This window comes from Pholis gunnellus (assembly GCF_910591455.1).
Source record: "Pholis gunnellus genome assembly, chromosome: 19".
NCBI lineage: Eukaryota > Metazoa > Chordata > Actinopteri > Perciformes > Pholidae > Pholis > Pholis gunnellus.
The window spans coordinates 10,908,148-10,930,008 of record NC_136546.1 but is presented as its reverse complement, the minus strand read 5'-3'; the positions used below and the strand labels follow the sequence as shown (position 1 = coordinate 10,930,008).

General features: G+C 41.8%; 2 protein-coding genes across 4 annotated transcripts; both read left to right on the top strand.

Annotated features, from left to right (window-relative positions):
• Nucleotides 1-513: 513 nt before the first annotated feature.
• pum2 (pumilio RNA-binding family member 2) lies at nucleotides 514-14,207 on the top strand. 3 transcript variants are annotated; one of them, XM_079180568.1, is made up of 23 exons: nucleotides 514-615; nucleotides 2,129-2,477; nucleotides 4,532-4,600; nucleotides 5,063-5,168; nucleotides 5,265-5,452; nucleotides 5,583-5,755; nucleotides 6,089-6,383; nucleotides 6,476-6,569; nucleotides 6,719-6,826; nucleotides 6,985-7,124; nucleotides 7,987-8,107; nucleotides 8,236-8,376; nucleotides 8,527-8,829; nucleotides 8,927-9,148; nucleotides 9,323-9,590; nucleotides 9,710-9,839; nucleotides 9,952-10,086; nucleotides 10,220-10,357; nucleotides 10,877-11,002; nucleotides 11,274-11,345; nucleotides 12,183-12,304; nucleotides 12,804-12,996; nucleotides 13,299-14,207. In XM_079180568.1, the coding sequence occupies exons 2-23, from the start codon at nucleotides 2,142-2,144 to the stop codon at nucleotides 13,428-13,430; spliced, it is 3,612 nt and encodes a 1,203-aa protein (XP_079036694.1). In that variant the 5' UTR covers nucleotides 514-615; nucleotides 2,129-2,141; the 3' UTR covers nucleotides 13,431-14,207. The 3 variants fall into 3 exon arrangements, with proteins under 3 accessions (XP_079036694.1, XP_079036695.1, XP_079036693.1); XM_079180569.1 differs by having other exon boundaries at nucleotides 8,524-8,829; nucleotides 9,952-10,080; XM_079180567.1 differs by having other exon boundaries at nucleotides 8,524-8,829.
• Nucleotides 14,208-16,601: 2,394 nt separating this feature from the next.
• LOC306711455 (uncharacterized protein) lies at nucleotides 16,602-19,526 on the top strand. Its single transcript, XM_079180417.1, has 5 exons — nucleotides 16,602-16,752; nucleotides 18,747-18,831; nucleotides 18,944-19,002; nucleotides 19,102-19,207; nucleotides 19,288-19,526. Exons 1-5 carry the CDS (start codon nucleotides 16,687-16,689, stop codon nucleotides 19,449-19,451), a joined length of 480 nt encoding a protein of 159 aa, XP_079036543.1. The 5' UTR covers nucleotides 16,602-16,686; the 3' UTR covers nucleotides 19,452-19,526.
• The last annotated feature ends 2,335 nt before the right edge of the window (nucleotides 19,527-21,861 follow it).

Sequence of the window (21,861 nt, the reverse complement as noted above, 5' to 3'; positions counted from 1 at the left end):
ATCGAGTTTCCTTATGAAGAGGAGGGTCATCGACCACGAGGACCCACCCGATCCAGGATCAGCCAAAATCAACCCAATCTAACTGCATGATGATGTTTTCCGCGACGATTGTGCGTAATTCTCCTTAAATGGGACTTCTATTATAGGCGTCTCGTGGCTTCTCGTCACTAAATTATTTCCCATGTTTGAAATATTGTTTTAACTGTTAATACGTTTTAATCTATACTCATCCTTGTCTTTAACATTAAATTAGTGTACAATAATCTTTCATTCACAAAGACTTGATATCCAGCAGCAATATGAGCGCCTTTTAGGGGAAATTATTATTCTTAAAATGTTGTATGACAGGTAAACACACCTACGCGTAACATTTATACTACCTTCACATGGTGTACAAAGGGTAACATGTTGGGAGGCAAATTTACATTGATTGTTATACGCATGTCTACGTAGTTCACGCTATTTACAGGGAGGGGGCACTAGCGTAGGCAAACTCTTAGCTTTGACTATCAAGCGAGCCTTGCTAAATCACCGCTCTCTCCAAGGAAACAAAACAATATAGAATTGGGTTGACGGCGTGCAACAAGCATAGACCCTCTCTCGAAACGACAACGCGTAAGTATATAATCTTTCTTTGTTCACATCGAAAGCAAAAGCTTTCTAAAGCGATTTAAACGCGACTGCCGTGGTGCGAGTGTTTCCCCTTTTGTTTAGCGGTTAAGGCCCCTCTGTTTGGGACTTGAAGGGGGGCCATGTTGTTTAGCCACTGAGTGTTTGGTTGATGTTTTAGCTCGCACAACACCAACTTGCAAATTAGCGTGTGCTAGCTCTTGCATTGGCCATTTGGGTTTATTTGGCTGGTTGAAGCCAATCAATGTGGTTTTTCGAGTCAAGAAAATTGCACGTTTTTCGTCAAACACACGGGCACAATAGCATACTGTAATGCAATGGCAAATTCACGAATTTAACTTTGATGTCTAACGTCGCAAACCAATAATAAACAGAGCAGGCCTGCTGCGTTTAGCGTTAGCTTGTTAGCAAAGGAGGTTGCTAATGCTCGCTAGTTAAGTAGCATTAGCAAACAATAAACCTGGTCAATATCTGCTAGTGTCAACAAAGGATTGGACAAGAATGATGAAGCAACAATATGCAACACGGGGACGAACTTCTAGCCATTAGACTTTTTGAACCACTATTTACGTAACGTTAAATATTCAGTCAAAGCCGTAAGTTAGCTTGCTTATTAGCAGCGGACTCTCTGGCTAGGTTAGCTACGTTAGTTAGCCAGCCTGCTGAAAGGCTTGCACATCGGTCTGCCACAATGACCAGTAATGTTGGCTATTTCGTTGTAGCTAGTTATTTATTTTTAAAAGCCAGCGACAGCTCTCGTTGTGGCTAAAAGGCAGAAGTGTTATGTGATAGCCGCGTGCGTCTTTTAATCATTAGTAACGTTAATGGTAGCGTTGCGTTAGCCACGACCACCAGCTAACACTAAGCTAACGACAACGTTACCAAGTTAGCATTTTGGGTCTTGCAAGCCATCATCATGCCTGTAATGCAAGTGATTTGTTCTTATATTGCTCATTTATAAACGAGAGAACCGCCTAATTAAACTTCCCAGTTGACGTTAATGCCTCCCATGTCGAACAAGCTTAGTAATAAACGTTACATTTGGATATTCAGGGCGACATTCATGCTAACTAACATTTCAATCGTCAACCGTAGAACAGCCATAACGTGTAGTCAGCAATACGATAAATTAGATATGTCCCGGCAAAAAAATAATAAGTTTGACCTGTTATTCATGTAGTATTCTTTTGGGGGCATACGTGTAGTTCAAAAGTTTCGGTTTGTCTCAAGACTAGCATAATGGCCACATGTTGTAACTTACAGCTTTCATGACTCCATAGCCTACCAGAATACAGTCCCCTAGCTGTCACGTTAAAATGGGGGGCCTCATTGACTTTATTCGGATATAAAAAGTAATTTTAGCCATATATCAGAATTATTTGTATCAGGCAAATGCTCTGGTAGACTAGAAGTCAATCAATGCAAGAGATCACAAAGGGCCAATGTAAAAACACTGCATATTCTTGTCAACATAATACTTGTATTTTGTTTTGTGCAGGCTTTCCCGTGGAATGAGCGTTCCATGCAGCATCCTAGGTATGAATGACGTGGCCTGGCAGGAGACAAGAGGTGGGATGCTGCATGCAAATGGTGCTCCTGAGACTGTAGGTGTCAGAGTTCACGTTGGGGGAGCTGGACAGGCTTCTGGAGTCCCACATTTACAGGGCATGGACCGGGTTGTTAATAGCCCCACCGCCCCAGGTACCCCGCAGCCTCCACTGAGTGGACGATCTCAGGATGACGCCACAGTCGGATACTTCTTTCAGAGGCAGCCCGGAGAGCAGCTGGGAGGTTGCACACCCAGCAAACACCGCTGGCCAACTGGTGATGCCAATCATGTTGATCAGGTAAAAAGGTCTTCAGTCACTGCAATATTATTTAATCTAATGCGGGTTAGAAGGACAGACGGCAGCATTTTGTATCGGCTAAAGCTACAAATGTCATGTCCAAACCAAACAATAAAACTCTGTTAGTCACTAGGTCATTTATTCCACTCGATTCTTCCAGGAATGTTTTAACGTTGGCGCACATGAAAAATGTCACTGGCTTTAGTTGGTGGACCATAATGCTGTTGTGCAGCAAAACAATAATTTGACTGAAAATGTCTGTAAATACAATGACAAATTAATTTCGTAGTAATTATTAAAAAACGCGGACTCATTTGAGGCAATAATATAGGTTGGGGAGCATTTGCATTTTTTTGTAAATCTAGTTTATAATCTGGAGAAATAATTTAACTTCATTGAGGAAACAAAATGGAAATGGTCGTCATCACAGCTATATTTTTGTCCCTCTGATGCCCAGCGGTTGTTCTACTGTAACTGACTAGACATCACACCAACAGTTAATTCGTTGACTCCAGTAACTTATTTCAATTTATATCAGATATGCTGCAGCATCCAGGCAAGTGTGTCAGATGTTCGTTTCCTTTCTTCAGCCTCCTGACCTGAGAGTTTAGAAATCCTTCAAAATTTCGAACCCATTTGAAGTCTGGGTCCATCTATTCTCTGTATTTCATTATCCCTGCACACGCTGGTGATCTGTCCATGGCAATCGCATTTAGACCCAGGTATGTTAGATGTTGATAGCGCTGCTTGAAGAAAATAGAAAAAAATACGCCTCCCTGGCACAGCAGGGAAGTGACTGTCGCTGTGATAACCGACCGGACTTGTAATATCCTGTTTTACAGTATTAAATCTTAAGTCTTTTCAGATTCATGAATTTGTTACACAAACTGGACTTCTTGGATTGACTTGATCTTCTTACTGGTATCTGTAGTCACACACCCACCTCACTAGTGGTGCAACGGATCATAAAACTCACGGTTCGGATTGGATCAAAAATCGAATCGGCACAAGAAAAAAGGAAGCAAATATAACTTTTACAGTTCCCTGTTTTTTTTGTTTTGCAGCTGATGCTAATTGCAGATAATTGATGATCCATATTGGCAGATAGAGATCCCTTTGTTGTTTGATTATAGCAGCTGGTCTACAAGGCTCCAGGCTCTTTTGCCACCGCCCCAAACATCATTTCAACCACTCTTGGGTCAATGTAAACATAAAAAGTGTGTGCATACATGTATACATACATACATACATGCATGTATACATACAGTGGATTGGGCCTGGGGTTATCGCTCAGCTTGATGAAAAGAACGGTTATTATAGGGCAACCTTCTTTGTCTTTGTGTTATTTTATTTTTACAGCAGATTCTATCGGGGATAATGTTGCATCAATAAAATGCAGTAATGCAAAAAAATCTTCCTTAAAATATTTGTACGATGTCACCTTTAGTGTTTTATGACAAACCTCTCCATTTGAGATGACGCAGGCATGCCAGAGTTTTGTCTTCAGCACCGCTACTCTTCACACGGAGGGGCTTGGGTGAAAAGAACGTGGGTGCAGCAACTCTGTTTTGTCCTTCATCTAATGTTATAGTGCTATGATTCTAATCTTTCATTTGTTTGTAATCTTCAAGGACTCATACAATGTATGAAATTACTTCTCGACACAGTTGTACTTTGGTGATTATAATTTAGCTAATCAGGCTTATACATGTAGATTTACACATTTCAATGGATGTTGACCCTGGAGTTTCTTAATCTCTTTTCTGATGGTTTTTGTTTGTACGTTGTTGTATTGTGTCGATTATTGAGATACTTCATGTTGGAAAAAGCTTTTGTGGGCTGAAGGGCCTCTTGAAATGATGTGAGGCCATGTTTTGTAGTTTATTCATTTCACAGAACTAAAATATTTTCTGGGTAAATCTGATCAGAACTCAAAGAACAGCTCAGGTTAGTCTGTTCTGCTCTGCAGCGCGTGGAACAAATGTAATGTCCGTTAATCTCTATTTTATGGCCGTCCATTTAGTGCTTTAAGATTTGTGTTTCTTTTGTCTCAGGTCCGTGCTGCAGATGAAATGAACTATGACTTTCAAGCGCTTGCTTTGGAGTCCAGGGGCATGGGAGAGGTAAGAGGTTTTTGGTCCTAACATTAGTCTTTTTTTCCATTACAGCATAGCAATACATCAAAATGTATATGAAAAACTCCCAGTGTATAGGCTTAAAATATACAGTGCAGAGGTGAGTGAATTTATTTCATTATGTAACTACACTAACTCTGCACTGCAGTAGTTGAAATTATTCGGGATAAAAATGCAATAATGTGTTCTCCATGAAGGAGCAAACTACAGTCTTTACAGCCTCTCCAAGTCCATAGGGATGTGTTCATAAGTATGACTAAGTGAGAAAGGGTTAAGCTGACCAACACTACAGTGAAAACCAATATTTAAACTTTAAAACTGTAACCTAACCACTAAACATCACATTTTTAATAACCTACGGTCTTTTTGATCATCGTGGCCTGTTTCAAATATTCCATTGCACTTTGACATGCAAAAGGATCTTACAAAAGATGTACACTTTATGTTTAGCTTCTGCCCGCAAAAAAACTCTGGGATTCTGATGAGCTGGCCAAGGATGGAAGGAAAGGCATGCTTCTTGGAGAGGAGTGGAGGGACAATGCATGGGGATCATCTCGTGAGTGGCTCCTATACCTCTGGACATTGTATTCTCACTTTTCCTTCTTCAAGATGAAGAATTCATTATTGGATCTGATCACGCCTTTTTATTCAGATCATTCAGTGTCTCAGCCAATCATGGTGCAGCGGCGACCAGGCCAGAGCTTCCATGGGAATGGTGATGCCAATTCAGTGCTATCACCTCGCTCAGAAGGTGGAGGTCTGGGGGTGAGCATGGTGGAGTACGTCCTCAGCTCCTCTCCTGGTGACAAGATGGATGGTCGCTACAGGAACGGTGGTTATGTAAGTTGAGCTTCTGTCTCACCTCTAACTCACTCAAGAGTGAGTGAGGTCTCTTGACTTATCGAACACTTATTCTAAAGGGTGGCACGTAGTCTTACCTCAGCTTTTCTTTTTTTTTTAATGTATACAGGGTGGAGGAGATGTTGACCAAGATGGGAGAGAGAAGATTGATGTCCAAGAGAAAGTCTCCCCCTATGAAGAGGACAAGAGCCCAGAGATGAAGGTCGGGGATGAGAATGATCCTGCTAAAGCCAACGGAAGAGGTCTACTTAACGGCATGGACAGGGACTGCAAAGACTTCAAGTATGTGTTCTTTTTACAGTCACGTAAGGTGAACGGCAACCCTTTGTTTGGCGCTTTATAAATATGGTGATTGAACTTTATCTTCGAACCTTCATCTGCAACCCTTGTTTTCGAAAATCCTCCCCATTTCAGAATGCTCAAGGCTATTTTAAAGGTGGTCTTCTAATGTTTTGCTAAATTTGAGCATCGCAATGAAGCCTAAACGTACTGAAATTGTCGAAATAAGTGAGTGAATATCAATGTTAGGCTTATAGTCTCGTTAACGTTGCTTGGCTCCTTGGCCGAGGCAAAGTTTTGCCCTAAAACGACATATGCGCTTCTTTACTCTCCCAGTCCGACCCCTGGGAGCCGCCAAGCTTCCCCCACTGAGGCGGTGGAGAGAATGGGTCCCGGGCCATCAGGTTTGGAGATGATGGGACAGCACCACCCTCATGCCTTCCAGCAACACAACCCCGCCCAAAACAAGGCCCCCGAGGACTTCCAGAGCCAGGAGGCCCAGAACATGGGAGGCATGGAGCAACAAGCCGGCGTGGAGTCCCTCCAGTTTGACTACGCTGGTAACCAGATTCAGGTGGACTCTTCAGGGACTCCAATGGGATTGTTTGACTACAACTCACAGCAGCAGCAGGTTGGTTGACAAACAAAACGCATCTTTCAAGAGATCTATATGCAAATTTGCTCAGCAGATTGTGATATTTGTTTTATTGTTTCTCCCACCAGTTGTTCCAGAGATCTAATGCCCTGGCTGTACAACAGCTGACTGCAGCTCAGCAGCAACAATATGCCCTGGCTGCAGCCCAGCAGCAGCATCTCGGTAAATAAGGCTGTTTGTCTTACTACGGGTGTGGTACAGTGTGCCGCTACTTTTTGTCTATAGAGACCTGTTTTTTTCAGTTGCATAGTCATTTGAATGTGATTTGATATGGAGAAATGAATTTTATTGCTGTTCCTCTTATTACCCAGCTGGCCTTGCTCCTGCCTTTGTGCCAAACCCGTACATCATTAATGCTGGCCCCCCTGGTACGGATCCCTACACTGCCGCTGGGCTGGCCGCAGCAGCCTCGCTTGCAGGTGATCAGACAGCACATTTTTATCCCTTTTATGTTCTTGTCAGTTGAAGCTTTAGATGTATTTCTGATACACAATGCTGTTGTGCCAAGTTCAGATACAAGTTATTATTCTAATCAGTTGTACAGGATGTGTATGAAACGTCTAACTGTCTTCCACAGGTCCCACAGTGGTTCCACCACAGTACTATGGGGTTCCTTGGGGTGTGTATCCGGCCAACCTTTTCCAGCAACAGGCTGCGTCAGCTGCCAATCACTCAGCTAATCAGCAAGCATCCAATCAGGGGCCAGGCCAACAACAGGTAGGAAGTGTTGTGCTTTTGGTCTGCGATGTTTCATAAAGGTGCCTTCGAAAAGCAGGCTCATTGTGAAAAGGCTGTCATGAACACAACTCAAAGCCAATATGGGCCGACTAATGCAAGTCTGGTTTATTTTAGAATGCACTCAAGACATCATTTCACAGTGAAGAAGACAGCCATCTACAGACAAAACTATGACGTTAATTGCCACAGAGTTGTATATAATGAGTAAAATATTACAGTACAGACCACTGTCATGGTTTAAATACCGTCATGCTGGCTGGCTGTCCCTCTTATGGTTTAGTAGACAGATTTTTCAGTGTTCTGTCTTGTTTAAGTGACATTTAAAGGGGGAGCAAACTATAAAAATGCTATTTACTACGAATCTACAGCCACGGGCCGGCCAAGCTCACTTGACTTTAACTGAAGTGCATTCAAAAGCACATCTGTTGCTTGAAATGGAAGTACACAAGTGCAGTTCCTGTCAATTTGCAGTGCATGTAAGATGTATTACATTTTGACACGCTATGCACGGTAAAGAGGAACTATGGAGTACACACGGTTACTGTCGGTCAGATTGATTGTGATGCTGTATAAACCTGAGGTAAATCTTGGCCAGAGAACTAGCGGGACCAGGCGTATTGAAACCTGCCGTAAGAAAAATATTCTCTGAAAATAAGCCTGATTTTACTGAATTTTTAACAGTTTTTTTTCCCAATTGCATCATCGATCATAGATGAGATAACAATGCCACAAAGTAAAAATAGTGAAACTGAAAATATTTAATGTAATATAGAAAGACTTCGTCCTCGGGAACTTGTAATGCAGCCTCTAGGTGTGACAGTATCCTTATCTTCTTCTCCAGGTGATGCGCGCAGGAAACAACCAGCGACCTCTTACACCTGGTCAAGGCCAACAGAGTCAGCAGGAATCTCTAGCAGCAGCAGCAGCTGCAAACCCTGCATTGGCATACGCAGGAATGTCTGGTTAGTAGACCACCTCGTACAACTACCCTATAGCCAAACGCACTTATCTTCGCTGCTTGGTGTTGTCTTTAGAAATGTTTTGTACATAGTAATCTATCATTTCTGACCGCTTATGTTCATCTTTTCAGGTTATCAGGTTTTAGCCCCTGCAGCCTACTATGACCAGAATGGGGCCCTGGTGATGGGCCCCGGTGCCCGAGCTGGTCTAGGTGGGCCAGTTCGTCTAGTCCAGACCCCTCTCCTCATCAACCCTGCAGCAGCACAAGCTGGTTAGTACTAGTCCACTAGTCAGTATCATTTCCAATATGTGGATCCACTCTGTTCTTACTTACTTAGTACCACTTAGGGTCTTTCTCACCTCAGCTCCCCTTTTTCCCCCTCCCACTCTCCTCCCTCTCCCCCCCCCTTCCCACCAGCAGCTGCGGTGTCAGCATCTGGCTCCGGTAACAACATGTCTGGTCCTCCGGGCAACGGTCTATACCGCTCAATGCCTCAACCTCAGCAGCAGCCTCAGCAGCAGCAGGCTCCTCCACCCAGCAGCGGCCTGCCCTCCAGCTCATTTTACGGCTCTGGATCGGTCCCCAACACTTCTCAGAGCAGCTCCCTTTTCTCACACACCTCTGCTGCGCAGCCACCACAGACCTCCTCCTTGGGCTTCAGCAGTGCCGCCGGGACCCTCGGCGTCGGCCTGGGCTCTGCTCTCGGAGGCTTCGGCTCTTCTGGTCAGTGACTTTGGCTACAAGATACATGTGGGTGAACAGAACTTCACTTTTCAGGGTCTTGTTTTTCTCAACTGGTTCTCTATTGTTTGTCTTGCAGTGTCCAGCTCTACCAGTAGCAGTGTATCTCGCAGGGACTCCCTGCTGGCAAGTTCCGATCTATACAAACGCGGCAGCAGTTTAACTCCCATCGGACAGCCCTTCTACAACAGCCTGGGCTACTCTTCACCCAGCCCCATTGGCCTCACACCAGGTCACTCTCCACTTACTCCTCCACCTTCTCTGCCCTCCTCTCACGGATCCTCTTCCAGCCTTCACCTAGGTAGGCCTCATACTCATGGGAGTGGTCAACGATTGATGTATTTTACATGGTTGATTTACATTTCTTTTTCAGAAAATTGTCCTCCGTCCCAAGTGTTCTCTGTTTCACATGCATAAGGATCATGTGCAACTGACACTACCACTACAACAGTATCCGGTTATTCTCTGATCCTAGGTGGCCTGACAAATGGCAGCGGGCGTTACATTTCTGCCGCGCCTGGAGCTGAGGCCAAGTACCGGAGCACCGGGGGGACGTCCAGTCTTTTCAATTCCAGCAGCCAGCTGTTCCCTCCGTCTCGGCCTCGCTACAGTCGTTCTGATGTTATGCCGTCTGGACGCAGCCGCCTACTGGAAGACTTTAGGAACAACCGCTTCCCGAACCTGCAGCTCCGTGACCTGCCCGGCCACATGGTGGAGTTCTCTCAAGACCAGCATGGATCCAGGTGGCTAACGAATGCTTTTTTTTCTTCTTTTAACTGTAAACCTAAGAGTGCATTGGTTTACCAACATCTGATGAATTTCTTTTAATCTCTCCTCTTTGTTTTCAATCTTCTCTGTCTAGATTCATCCAGCAGAAGCTAGAGAGGGCCACTCCAGCAGAGCGGCAGATGGTGTTTGGAGAGATTCTGCAAGCAGCATACCAACTGATGACTGATGTATTTGGGAACTATGTCATCCAAAAGTTCTTTGAGGTTGGGACAGTTTATCTAGGTGTCATTTCAGTAACGACACGCATATGAATTTAGTAACATTACAGAGTTGTGTAGCCTGTGTGCAGTAGAGTTTGTGTTTTGTGTGCTGCAGTTTGGAAGCGCGGACCAGAAGCTGGCTTTGGCAACACGTATCCGTGGACACGTCCTTCCCCTGGCTCTGCAGATGTATGGCTGTAGGGTCATTCAGAAAGCCCTGGAGTCCATTTCCTCAGACCAGCAGGTAATTGTAAGTGAGATTATACTTCTCTATGACGTTTTTGCTGACCTTGTTTTTCTTTCATTTCTTTTTTTCTTCATCAGTCAACGCGGTGCCATCTGTTTAAAAATGATGCCCTTGTTCCCTTTTATCTTCACTCCAGAGCGACATTGTCCGTGAGCTGGATGGCCACGTGTTGAAGTGTGTCAAGGACCAAAATGGCAACCATGTGGTGCAGAAGTGTATCGAGTGTGTCCAGCCTCAGGCCCTGCAGTTCATTATTGATGCCTTCCAAGGACAGGTGGGTTTATTATCAAAAGCAACCCTTTTTATAATCTGCCTTTTGTCTTGGTGGAGATGGGAATGTAAAATGTTTAGAATGCCTGCATATGAATCCAAATTTATCCTGTTTGCTTTTATTAATGGCATTGTTAATATAAAAGCAAGAATGTAATGAAAAAGAAACAAACGTCAGGCGGCGGCGTATAGTGAACGGGTTTTAACAGCATTTCGGTGACTTTGGGTGCTCACAATCTTGTCCCTTTTTTCATCCATTTCATTTTTCATCTTCAGTCGGCCCCTGTGTTTTGTCCCCGTCAGATTAAAGCTGAACCAATATATTTAAAATGCAATGTTATTGTAGTCTTGTGAATAATTAATTAATCGACAATACAGAATAAAATCCCTCTCTGACTCAGGCTGCTTTATTAAAGATGGATGTGCACAATCCATATCTCCACGTCCATTAAACCCTTGTAATTACCTGTTGCCATGGTGGAATCGGAGCTCCATAGATGATGGCGTTCACCTTCTTTTCCAGGTGTTTGTGCTCTCCACACACCCCTATGGCTGCAGAGTTATCCAAAGGATTTTGGAGCACTGCACCCAGGAGCAGACTCTGCCCATCCTGGAAGAGCTGCATCAGCACTCTGAACAGCTGGGCCAGGTGAGCACATCTGTCTTTAATTTCTAAGCCCTCATTGTTTGCAGATGTTTGCTTGTTAGACGTGACGGATCAGTGTTGAGATAAGTGCTCGTCATGTGTATTTGCATGTCTCCATGTTTGAGCATTTCATATTTTCAGCTCGTCATTATTCCTGTGTAGTTGTGGTCTGCTAAGTGTTAAGGATGAATGTATTTATACTGTTAGCTCTCATTGCATCTGACCTATGTGATTCTCTAAACACCCACCCTGCCCCTTCACTTATTCCATCTAGAAATATCAAGGCGTATCATTGGAGATGACACCCAAAACGTATTATACAGTGTCCCGCGATGCACTGTTCAAGGTCAGAGCAATTTGCCTCTCTCTCGCGGATGTCGCTGTCCTCCCTTCCTCTTTCCCCCTTTTTGTCTTTTCTTGTGTAAAGACTCTAATTTAACCTGTAAATAGTTCTCCAACTTCCAACTACCGGCCTTCTCCTAACCCTCTGAGCCGCCTTTTTCCTCAACTTTTTTTCCCCCCCATCTTGCTTTATGCCACAGAGGCTTCACTGATCCCTCTTTAGCCTAAAGCATCTCCTGATCAATCTGTTTTTCTGTTTTCGGCTACTTCATTTCACAGTAATTGTTTGATACGAGCTTCCACAGAGTTTAAACCTCTTTTGGGCAACTTAAGTGTTCAGAAGTAGTGCTGAAAACACTTCACCTTGAGTACTTAAATAGACCTCAAGTCCAAAATAATGCAGATTCTTGTTAAAAACAGATTGACAGGAAATGGATTTGAAGGCAAATACTACCAAATTAATGGTGAAGGTTACATAACCTACCCAACCAATTACTACTTTAACAAGATAAATTCAGAGTGGTGTCAGGTGAGTTTTACACCCATAACTGTCTGTCACCCATTTCTGAAGGGGCAACGATGCTATTGGTTGTGTTGTCTGCCTGTTCAGCAACCAGCAGCATCTGTTTTGTCTGACCTTCCGCAGTGATGACGTAAGAGTGTCACTCATTCGTCTACCCATCATTGTAGAGATGCATGATTATCTCACACCAATTACGACCCAAGAGTAGTGCATGAGCATCAGTTGGAGTAAAGGGTGTCGCACGGATCCTTTTTTGTGGTTAGTCAGTATTTGAAATGGCTTTTTACCTCGCGCTCACACCTCCACTGTCTCCTACAGGATCAGTACGGCAACTACGTCATTCAGCATGTTTTGGAGCACGGCAGACCAGAAGATAAGAGCAAGATAGTGGCAGAGGTTCGTGGGAAGGTTCTTGTCCTCAGTCAACACAAATTCGCAAGGTAAGTCGACCTCAACCATTTACAAACCACTACATGGTTAGATTCAAGCACAGTGCAGTCACCAACTCGATATCCAAAATAATTTTATTGTCACCATTAAGGGAAGATTAATCTAGCTTTGATTTGTGAAATGTGCTAAAATATCATGCTATGAAACTGAGACATAATTTTAACAGTGCTGCACGAAACGCTAGCATTCAGTGACCATGGATCATGTTGATGTGCTTGGTTTGTACTATGGGCTGCTCCTTTTTTGCCTGAGTGCACCCTTAACGTACAGACAGGCATGCTTATGTTGATCCAAAGCGCTGACTGGAAAGACACACTTGAGAAAAGGTAGTGCCTCTCTCCCTGACTCATCAAAGGGCTGAATAGTGCCATCTATAAAGCTTGATTCCATCCACACAAGACATCAGAAAAGTCGTGTCTGTGAGCTGTGACTCCTTCAGCTCAGTTCTGAATTTGTAATTGAAGCTTTCCTCTCTCTGTTGTCCCTCAGTAACGTCGTGGAGAAGTGTGTGATCCACTCTTCGCGTGCAGAGAGGGCCCTGCTGATAGACGAAGTGTGCTGCCAGAAAGACGGGCCCCACAGCGCCCTGTACACCATGATGAAGGACCAGTACGCCAACTACGTTGTTCAGAGAATGATCGACATGGCAGAACCGGCTCAGCGCAAAATCATCATGCACAAGGTTGGTGATCTACTAACTCTGTGTGAGCCTGCAGATGTGGAATGACGGGGCAATTTACATCAAAAGGGAAACGCATTTACACTCGTTTCTCGTTAAATCGTAAGAAAACGTAAAAACATTGAATATGCTATCGTGAAGCATAACATTTTCTAACCTGGAATCAGTGAATCTTGAGTGTTTTTGCTTCAGAAATCACTTAAATTGATTAATGACGTTGTTGTTTATCAGCTAATTGATTCGTAAAACAAATCCTTTCAGCTCTACTCTGAATCTGCTGACCTTTGCCGTCTCTCCCTTCTCAGATCCGTCCTCACATTGCCACTCTGCGTAAATACACCTACGGGAAGCACATTCTGGCCAAGCTGGAGAAGTACTACATGAAGAGCGGATCTGAACTGGGTCCCATCGGTGGCCCCACGAACGGCCTCATGTAGTCCCGTCGACATCCTGGGTCCCCTGAAGAAGTGGAGGAGGAGCCCCGAACCCCCCCTGTTCTGTGAGAGATGCTCCTTAGACATAGGGGTTAGCCTTTGACACCCTCTGTTATCCCACTTTGAGGGAATTACCAAAAAAAAAAAAAAGACAAGTCAACTTCACCTAAGAACGCTGTGACAACTGACCCCTGCCACCCCGCCACCCCTGGTGCAGGTCCCCAGTGTGGCCCCCAGGGGACGCACAGTCAGCAGGCAGATTTTATTTTTATTTTTACTTTTTCCCTGGGTAAAGCACAAGCCCATTGTTAATGATGTAATTGATGTATTTGACTGGTTTTCATATTATCTTGTACATTTAGTTTTTTACCTTGTAAATTCTCTGTAGAAAAAAAATAATAATTATACACATTGCTGAAATTTCCAATTCCTACAATTAACACCAGCAAGTGATTTTCTAAGGTTAAACTGAGTGATCCTTTTAAATAACCAGACTTCTTATGTCAGCTGTTCTAATCAAGTCTAGGCAATTGAATATTCTATTTGTATATTATCCCATGCACACAGTAAACGTGTTTCCCATGCCAAAGCAGCTGATGGATTAGTTTTTAAATAGCACTACATAGTAAGGATGGATATAAGCCCCTCCGTCCACAGGTGAGTACTATGTGTCCTGTGCCACAGTCACCCAGAGGTCTTGAAGTGACCAGTTTGCGAGCTCGGCTTAGGGGTTGGTGCTTTAGTCTAGGGTGGTGTTTTCCAGTGGTGGCTTATTCTTTTTCAGGCTAATTGGGGGGGGGGGGGGAGGGGGGGGGGGGGGGCGCGAGTGTTTACCCAAGCGGCTTGTAGTCTGCCTGATGTAATTTTCTGAACATTTTCGGTACTAAATATTACAGACTGACCAACCTGAGCTGCTGCATCCACTGAGCCCCATTTTGAGCCGTCTGTCCCTCATCCAGGTGATCACTCGGGGGGGGTTTATGCAAAAATAACACGCTACCATTAACTTATAGAAGCAGAGCATGAGGTTTGGTTGTACAGCGGGCGTGTAACCTGGTATAATCTTAACATGAAATGACTGTGGGAGGGGTATAGTGGGTTGGGACTGGGGTATGTGTTGGCATGCTGTGACAGGTTTTAATCCTTGGAATGATTTTTTTTTTCCTTTATCATGTTTTGTGTAACATCTTATCTGTCTTGTACTTTGAGATGAACACTGCCCTAGAAACGGTATCTTTATGTACTGAATAATCATCTCTTGCGTAGGAGTAGTTTAACGATGTATAGCATCTTTATCTATGTGTAAGTTGTTGCTTTTGGGTAATAGGGGCTTGCAGCGACGATGGGACCCCCACCGCCTGAAGGCCAGAGTAGTCCAAAAAAAAAAAAAAAAGATGTTGTGAAGTGCCGCTTTTCCCAGCTTTGTATATCCGAGGTGACATGAACTAGAAGTAGTGGGATAAGTCGAAGAAAGGGATGCTGAAAGAGCCTTCTTATTAATGGTTCTCTTTTTTTGTTTTTTACTTCTTTTGTTTTTTTCATTTGGTTGGGTATGCAAGTGCATTGGTGGAGGCCGGTGGGGCCATCGAAAGCTAATACAATTCACCCGTAATGCTCGTAGTGATGGCTTCATATGAATACTTGTAGAATACATGTAGTATATGTGCAGTTAATAAGTGTAAGATTATTAGTTTAATTGAAGAAAAAAAAAATGTCTAGTTGTGGTGTTTTGACAGGCCTTGCTCTAAATTTGTAGTGATGCTTTTATTTCGTCTGTACAGTTGTACATTTGTAAACGTTTATGCTGTAAATGGGATGTCTTTTACACTTTTTGGGGAGAAAAAGGCAAAAATGTGCATTTTGATGTGTGTATATTCATCACTCCTTTCCCCTTGAATATAATGTATACAGTTTTATTTGATCAAGTGTTATTTTAAAGGAAGAAAAAAAATCTTTATGGCTTCACAATCTGGCATGTTTTTTTTTGTTTTTAATCTGTTATGGGAAAGGCCAGCCTCTATTTGTACTGGAGCTGTAACATCCACTGTTGATAGTATTTCTGAAGTGTGACAGTTTAAAAAGAAGAAGAAAAAAAACACTCTGTACTAAAATTGAGGCTGCATTTAGTCCTCTCTGATACCATGGAAACTTCACAGGACATGACAAGAATTATTTTTGTACAGATGAGTGCTGTATTTTGGAACAGCTTCTACCTTGTAAGCAAAAGCAATGTAAAATATTGTCAATTATATAAATATGAACATATGAGTTTTGTCACACTGTCAAAGTCATGTACATTTTCAGGTGGCCTTATGTACATTTCCAGATGTTAGATGAAGAAAACAAACTCATTTTTGGAAGCAGAATTGTGACTATGTATGATTAAACTGTTCTTCTAACATTTGACCCGCATTGTTGTGGTTTTTTCTCCCGTTTGCCGTCTTTTAAAGCTTTTCTAGCTCAATTTTTATTACAGACGTACAAGCTACTGCTTAACGTGATCAGTGTCCAAGATAAGGACGGGGTCACGCTCCATCTTTGAACTTGTGAAGGGTTTAGTCCTCTATGCTACACAATTATCCCTAGACACTAGTAAACGGATGTACTCACTTTTCACAAGGAAAACTAAACTTAAAGTGTGATTAAAATCTATATAATGGCAAAACGCATGCCAAGTAAAACGTGTATCTACTCAAGTAGTACAATGTTTTGTTTCCTTGCACCTCAGATCTGCTGTGTGCAGTCACAGGGATTTCAATTCATTGTAAAATAAATATACATAATGTATCCAAATCTTGTACTAATTGTATACTACTTCTACACTAAATTTCAGAGGTCAATATTGTACTTTTTTCTCCAATACATGGTGGCTGTAGAGTAGTTCCTAGTTTGTTTCCAAATTAAGATTTTACATACAAAACAAACTAATATCTGAAAGATATAGTGTATTGTGTTAGATTTATCCACCCCCATGGTATATACATTAGTCATTTGCTCCACCTTGACCAGCCACAACATTAGAATACCTCATGCATCATTAATACACGCTGTCCTTTATTAAACAAACAAATGAATGACTGTATTCTTCAGGTGCGCCTCTGTACACACGTCACAGTCGGATGTTCTTAGTTGGTCATGTCTCAGTGGTGGGCGGGGTTTGGGCTGCGCGGTGGAGGCTCGAGGTTTAACACCTTCAACATCTAAGGAGTACCTGTCGAGGATTAGGACAAAATAAACTGAACACCAACTCTACGGAAAGATGAGAACGTCTTTGGCAGCTTCTTTTATTTTAGCTTTAGGACTGATACATCCTATCAGCATGTCGGTAAGTCAGTTTCAGTCTGTTTTTTACAGTGTTGACGTCAAGTGAATCTCGTGCTTACCTTCCTCACTTCCTCAAGTTAGCTATATTACCGTACAAAGGTATGTTTACTTTTACGATCGTATTGTCTTGAGTTTTATTCGAAACCGTCACATTTAAAGCTTTAAAGTTACCTTTATTTAATGTACAATAGTCGAATTTGTGCTCATTTGATTCTCTTGAATTTCAATAATGGCTTTTAACATTCATTAGAAAAGTATTGGTGTGACCGGTGTGAGAGATAAAATATTGTACGCAGAGAATTGAAGATAATGATAAAAGTGTGTCTGCAGAGGTAATCACACTAACCTTTTTATGAATTGTACAACTCTTACCAAAATCACCAAATTACCTTTTTTGTCTTAGTGGGAATTATTTATTTACTTACTGTAAATCTTTTTTTAATTATTACTGATGCATTAATGTGTAAACAGCATTTTAATTCATTGTATAATTCTGTAACCTAAATTATATAATTGTTGTTGCATAGTTTAATCTATGATTTGCACCCATTTTTACAAGTGTATTGTGTTATTGTGTAAAATTATAATCCACAAAGTAACGAAATAAAAAGTTAAATATTTCCAATGGTGGTAAAAAAAAACACCACAATATACAAATACTCCACTACAGGTAAAAGTCCTGCACTCAAATCATAAGTATAAGTACAGAAGTATTTACAAGGGAAATGTGCTTAAAGTATCAAAAGTAATCATTATGCCCCATGACTAATAAACTGTCATGCAGTGTTGTATTTAATTCAATGATTAATACTGATGTCTTCAAATCGCTTGTTTTGTCTATTGACCAACAATGCAAAAACCACAGATATTCAATTCATGATATAAGACAGAGAAATCACCACACTGTAAGATCTGGAATCACAGAGTTTGTGGTGTCTTTGCTCAACGAATGGTTCAAATGATAAATGGCTCATTAAAATTGTTGACGATTCATTTTCTGTCATTTGACTTCATTGATTCATCAACTAGTTGTCTCAGGTCTACATTCCTCCACTACCCACTCAGCGTGCAATAGACAAGAGACAATTTCCAGCCCGAGGGGCCAGTCTATCACAGGGCTAACACACACACACACACACACACACATACACACACACAAAACATTCACACCTGTGGAAAAGTTCATCTTGCATCCATGTCTGTAGTCTGTTGGAGGAAACTGCATCCCTTTAAGCATTAGTGCTGCCTGACAGATGTTTCCAGCTGTTAAACATTATTAGTGTGCACAACTACAGCTGGGCGGCACAGACGTTATGGATGCAACATAGTAATGTCCCCCGGTCCAGGAAGTACCTGAGGCACATTTCATTTGCTGGCAGGTGTTTTAACAGTATCACGGTTCAGATTGTGCTAAACGCACAGAGCCTTTAGGTTTGAGTAATTAGCAGTACTGGCATTGCATACAGGCCATTTAGTCCCTATCAATGAGTTTAGCTTGAGAATATTCAGTACACCTTTCAAATAAATGCCTTGTGTTTAAGATAATAGTATTCTAATGAATCATTTACCTGAAGAGAAGTTTTTGTACTTTTTTACTTTGTGTTAAGCTGCTACACAGTACACGAAACACTGAAGGTGTTGAGTCCAAACAACAGATTATGTGTTATCTTACCTTCACTGTTTTGCCAAATGGGTGGAGTGACTTTACCATTTAATTCAAGCTCTATTCTCTGCTGATTACACTTTATTGGTGATAACAATGACGTCATTCTGTGTTTGTCCGCCCCAGTGTGCTTCTGAGACTGTGTTGCTTCAATGGGACTTTGTATCTATGATATGATTCATTTCTTTATTGTCCTCTTAAGGAAAGTACCTTTTACAGCCTTCCTTCACCTCTTGTCTGTTTTTATATATCTGATAATAAGACAGGAAAGAGTATTGTGGTGGTCCGCATATTTAATAAATACCCTCATCCCCTTTTCTCCATTACCTTAGTTTTCTGCCCGTCCTGAGGAGTTAGAGGGATCAGGAGATGAATTGGACAGTTATGGCTCTGGTTCAGGGGATTGGTCAGAACAAGGTAATGCACAATGACTGTTAAATGATTATAGTCCACTTAATATTGTATCCGTTGTTCTTGTCATTATGTTTTCCAAAAAAACACACACTATACGCCGTGCTCTCTGTCTCAGGTGATACAGAAAACAGCAAGGATGAACCCAACAGCAAAGGAACCAAGAATACGTCCCATGTATGATTGTTTTCACAAGTCTCATTATTTCTTCACCTTATAATATAGATGGCAGAGCAGGAAGTAACATTTTGCAACTGTTCCTACTTTTGTCTTCAGGGTTCTCCGGTCATGTACTTCGACGGTACACACAAAGACGGCGGATCAGGGTTCGTCGTTATCGCAAACAGCAAGAGTTTCTTGGAGAACAAAGACATCTTTGCCGGTACTTTGCCGTATGCTACGTTGAGTAAAGAGTGATAATACTGTGTGTTTGTATTCTAACTCAGTAATTTATGTTTACAGCTGTTGTTGCAGGAGGAGCAATAGGAGTGGCACTTGCAGCTGCAGTTGCGTCACTATTGATCTACATGTGGAAGAAGAAAGATAACACAGGATACATTCTGGGTCAGCAGAGGGCTTCAGATGGAGACTATCACAGACCCGACAGGGAGGTCGTTCTTGTTTAACTTAAAACTTTAACAACAATGTTTGTGTCCTGAGGCCAATGTCTGTAACTTGGGAACTACTGTAAATGTGTTATTATCTCGTATTCTTTTGGGGGGGGGGGGGGGGGGGGTGGAGAATGACAGTTATACTTGCACTTAGTGGAAATGTATCTGCAGTTGTTCATTGATAATTTATTTATATTTATGATGAAATATAAGAAGAGTCTTTATTTACTATCTTTATCAAAGATTTGAGTTTGCTTGCTGTACACATGGGCCGAGGTAATAATAACTGTATTTATAGAGCACCTTTCAAAACAAAGTCACAAAGTGTTTCACAATAAAACATGAAAGCAAATAAGAGACACAATCAGAGGTTAAACAAGATTTAAAAAAAAAAAATGTACAAATGTGTTCAATGTAAAAATAAGCCTCGCGATAAAAGTGAGTCTTCAGAAGAGATTTGAAAGAGGACGCTGAATTTTCCCGCTTAGATTACCAGGAAGGGAGTTCCACAGCTTAGATACCAGAATAAAGTGCATTGCAGTCGAGTCTGGAGGAGATAAAAGCCCGAATGACTCTCTCCAGGTCTGCAGGTGAAAGGAATGACCTGATCTTGCTCAGCTGTCTCAATTGTTCTGCAACATTGAGGACACTGGGGTTCTTAACTTTAACTGTCAATTTTTTGTAGAAATCAGGTGTAGTCAGCAGATGTATATGACCATTGTTGACTTGTGGTTGTATGGTTGAAAGAAGATGGTCATAGATGCAATATGTGATTAATTAATTATAAATCTTGTATGACACACGTTGCAATATTATTGTTTTAAAGTGGCATTATGCCCACATTTTTGTAACATTTAAAATAAAGATGACCAAGAGTCACTCTACGAGAACTGTTTTGTACAGAAAATACTTTTGATGTCAAAGTAGGAAAATCACAGGTGTAAAAAATGTAATTACCAATGACTGAATTCCATTTAGCTGCTTAGCTTTTGGGGTGTGGGTCTGATGCGTGTTGGCTCTACTCTTTCATTGTCATGGCTTGCTGGCAACTTGAATAGAGTAGAGCCATTGTTAAAGGGGAACTACGCCCATTGGGTATTGTTCTGAGGATATGGGTACAGTTCCTCTGTCAGGACTGAGAACCATAGAATACAATGAAGCTCACTTGGGTATAAAAAAAGAAACAAATGTTCTGTGGCTCCACAAAATCAGTCTCCCATAACTTTACAAGCTATTAGATAACAACACAAGTTTGAGACTTCTGGCTTTGAGAGAAAGTATCTCGTGTTCAGAAATATGGATTGAACTTATAGGCCATGGAAATAACATATTGGAATTATTTTAGGTGGTGTTCCCTTTTAATTCTATTGGTGACACTTGTGTCTTCCTACTAAGACAAGCTAAAATGTGTGCCGTGAACATCTCACCCTCTGTTATACCCAGATGTAACACGGCCTTTCAAAGCTGCATGCAGGACTAATGATATCAGTGTTTCTGAAATCATGTCTAGCCCTGGTTGTACTAAATACCCCGCAACCCAGAACAGGATGAGCGGTTACGGATAATGGATGGATAGATTTTTTATATTGTATAATAGTCAATAAATTTGCTTTACAACTTTTAACCATATGCTTTTTTGTTGTTTTATTTTATTTTACGAGTGTATAATGAGGGCATAAGTACAGTTTTTTAAACTTACTTATAACAATGAGAGGATAATATGTACATGCTATTGCATCGTGTGTGTTATTGTATAATATATAGGGCAGTAAGTTGATTAAGTATTGCAGTGGGGTTTTTTTTAGGAATCAATCTGACATCACATAGTCAGATTTAATTTAAGTGTTGATGAGTGATGATATGTGGAAATGGTTTATTATCTATTATCAGAACTCACAAGGGGCCACAGGGCCTGTGGGCCCCTGCTGACCCAGCATCTGTCCCTACTCTTGGTGCATTGTGTATATATGTATATTAGTTGGTCTTTATTAATAACTTTGCCGTAAGGTGATCAAGTATATGCACCATGTAACATGGTTTTACCTCTTGGACCCCGCCATAAAATGGGGTCTCAAGATTAGGTAAATTATGAAAGTGTTGCCTTATAATTTTCTTTAGCAGTATTAAACACATATTATTGCAAACTAAATGCCCCATTAGTCCACCTGAAGATCTGGTACCCTGGGACAATATACTGCTTTTCTCGGTTGGTAAATCAGCCATACCTTTACAGACAGCTTAATTTAAATGGCCCTGATTTCCATCATTTTAGTTCCATCATGGCCTGAAGCCAATTGGGTTTACTCGGAATGTCTCCACGGCCATTGGTTCAAAGTCCTGTCAGTCAAAAGTAACCGTCTGGTCCCCGCCTCTTCCTGTCCGTCAGAGCGTTTGTTTTTATCACCGTTGTCGCACAGGTTGTCAA

Coding starts and splice junctions, on each gene's coding strand:
- pum2 (XM_079180567.1), top strand. CDS start 2,142: ATGAGCGTTCCATGCAGCATCCTAGGTATGAATGACGTGGCCTGGCAG. Junction 7,125..7,986: donor AGGGGCCAGGCCAACAACAG/GTAGGAAGTGTT, acceptor CTTCTTCTCCAG/GTGATGCGCGCAGGAAACAA. Junction 8,830..8,926: donor CGGAGGCTTCGGCTCTTCTG/GTCAGTGACTTT, acceptor TTTGTCTTGCAG/TGTCCAGCTCTACCAGTAGC.
- LOC306711455 (XM_079180417.1), top strand. CDS start 16,687: ATGAGAACGTCTTTGGCAGCTTCTTTTATTTTAGCTTTAGGACTGATA. Junction 19,003..19,101: donor GAACCAAGAATACGTCCCAT/GTATGATTGTTT, acceptor TTTTGTCTTCAG/GGTTCTCCGGTCATGTACTT. Junction 19,208..19,287: donor GAACAAAGACATCTTTGCCG/GTACTTTGCCGT, acceptor TTATGTTTACAG/CTGTTGTTGCAGGAGGAGCA.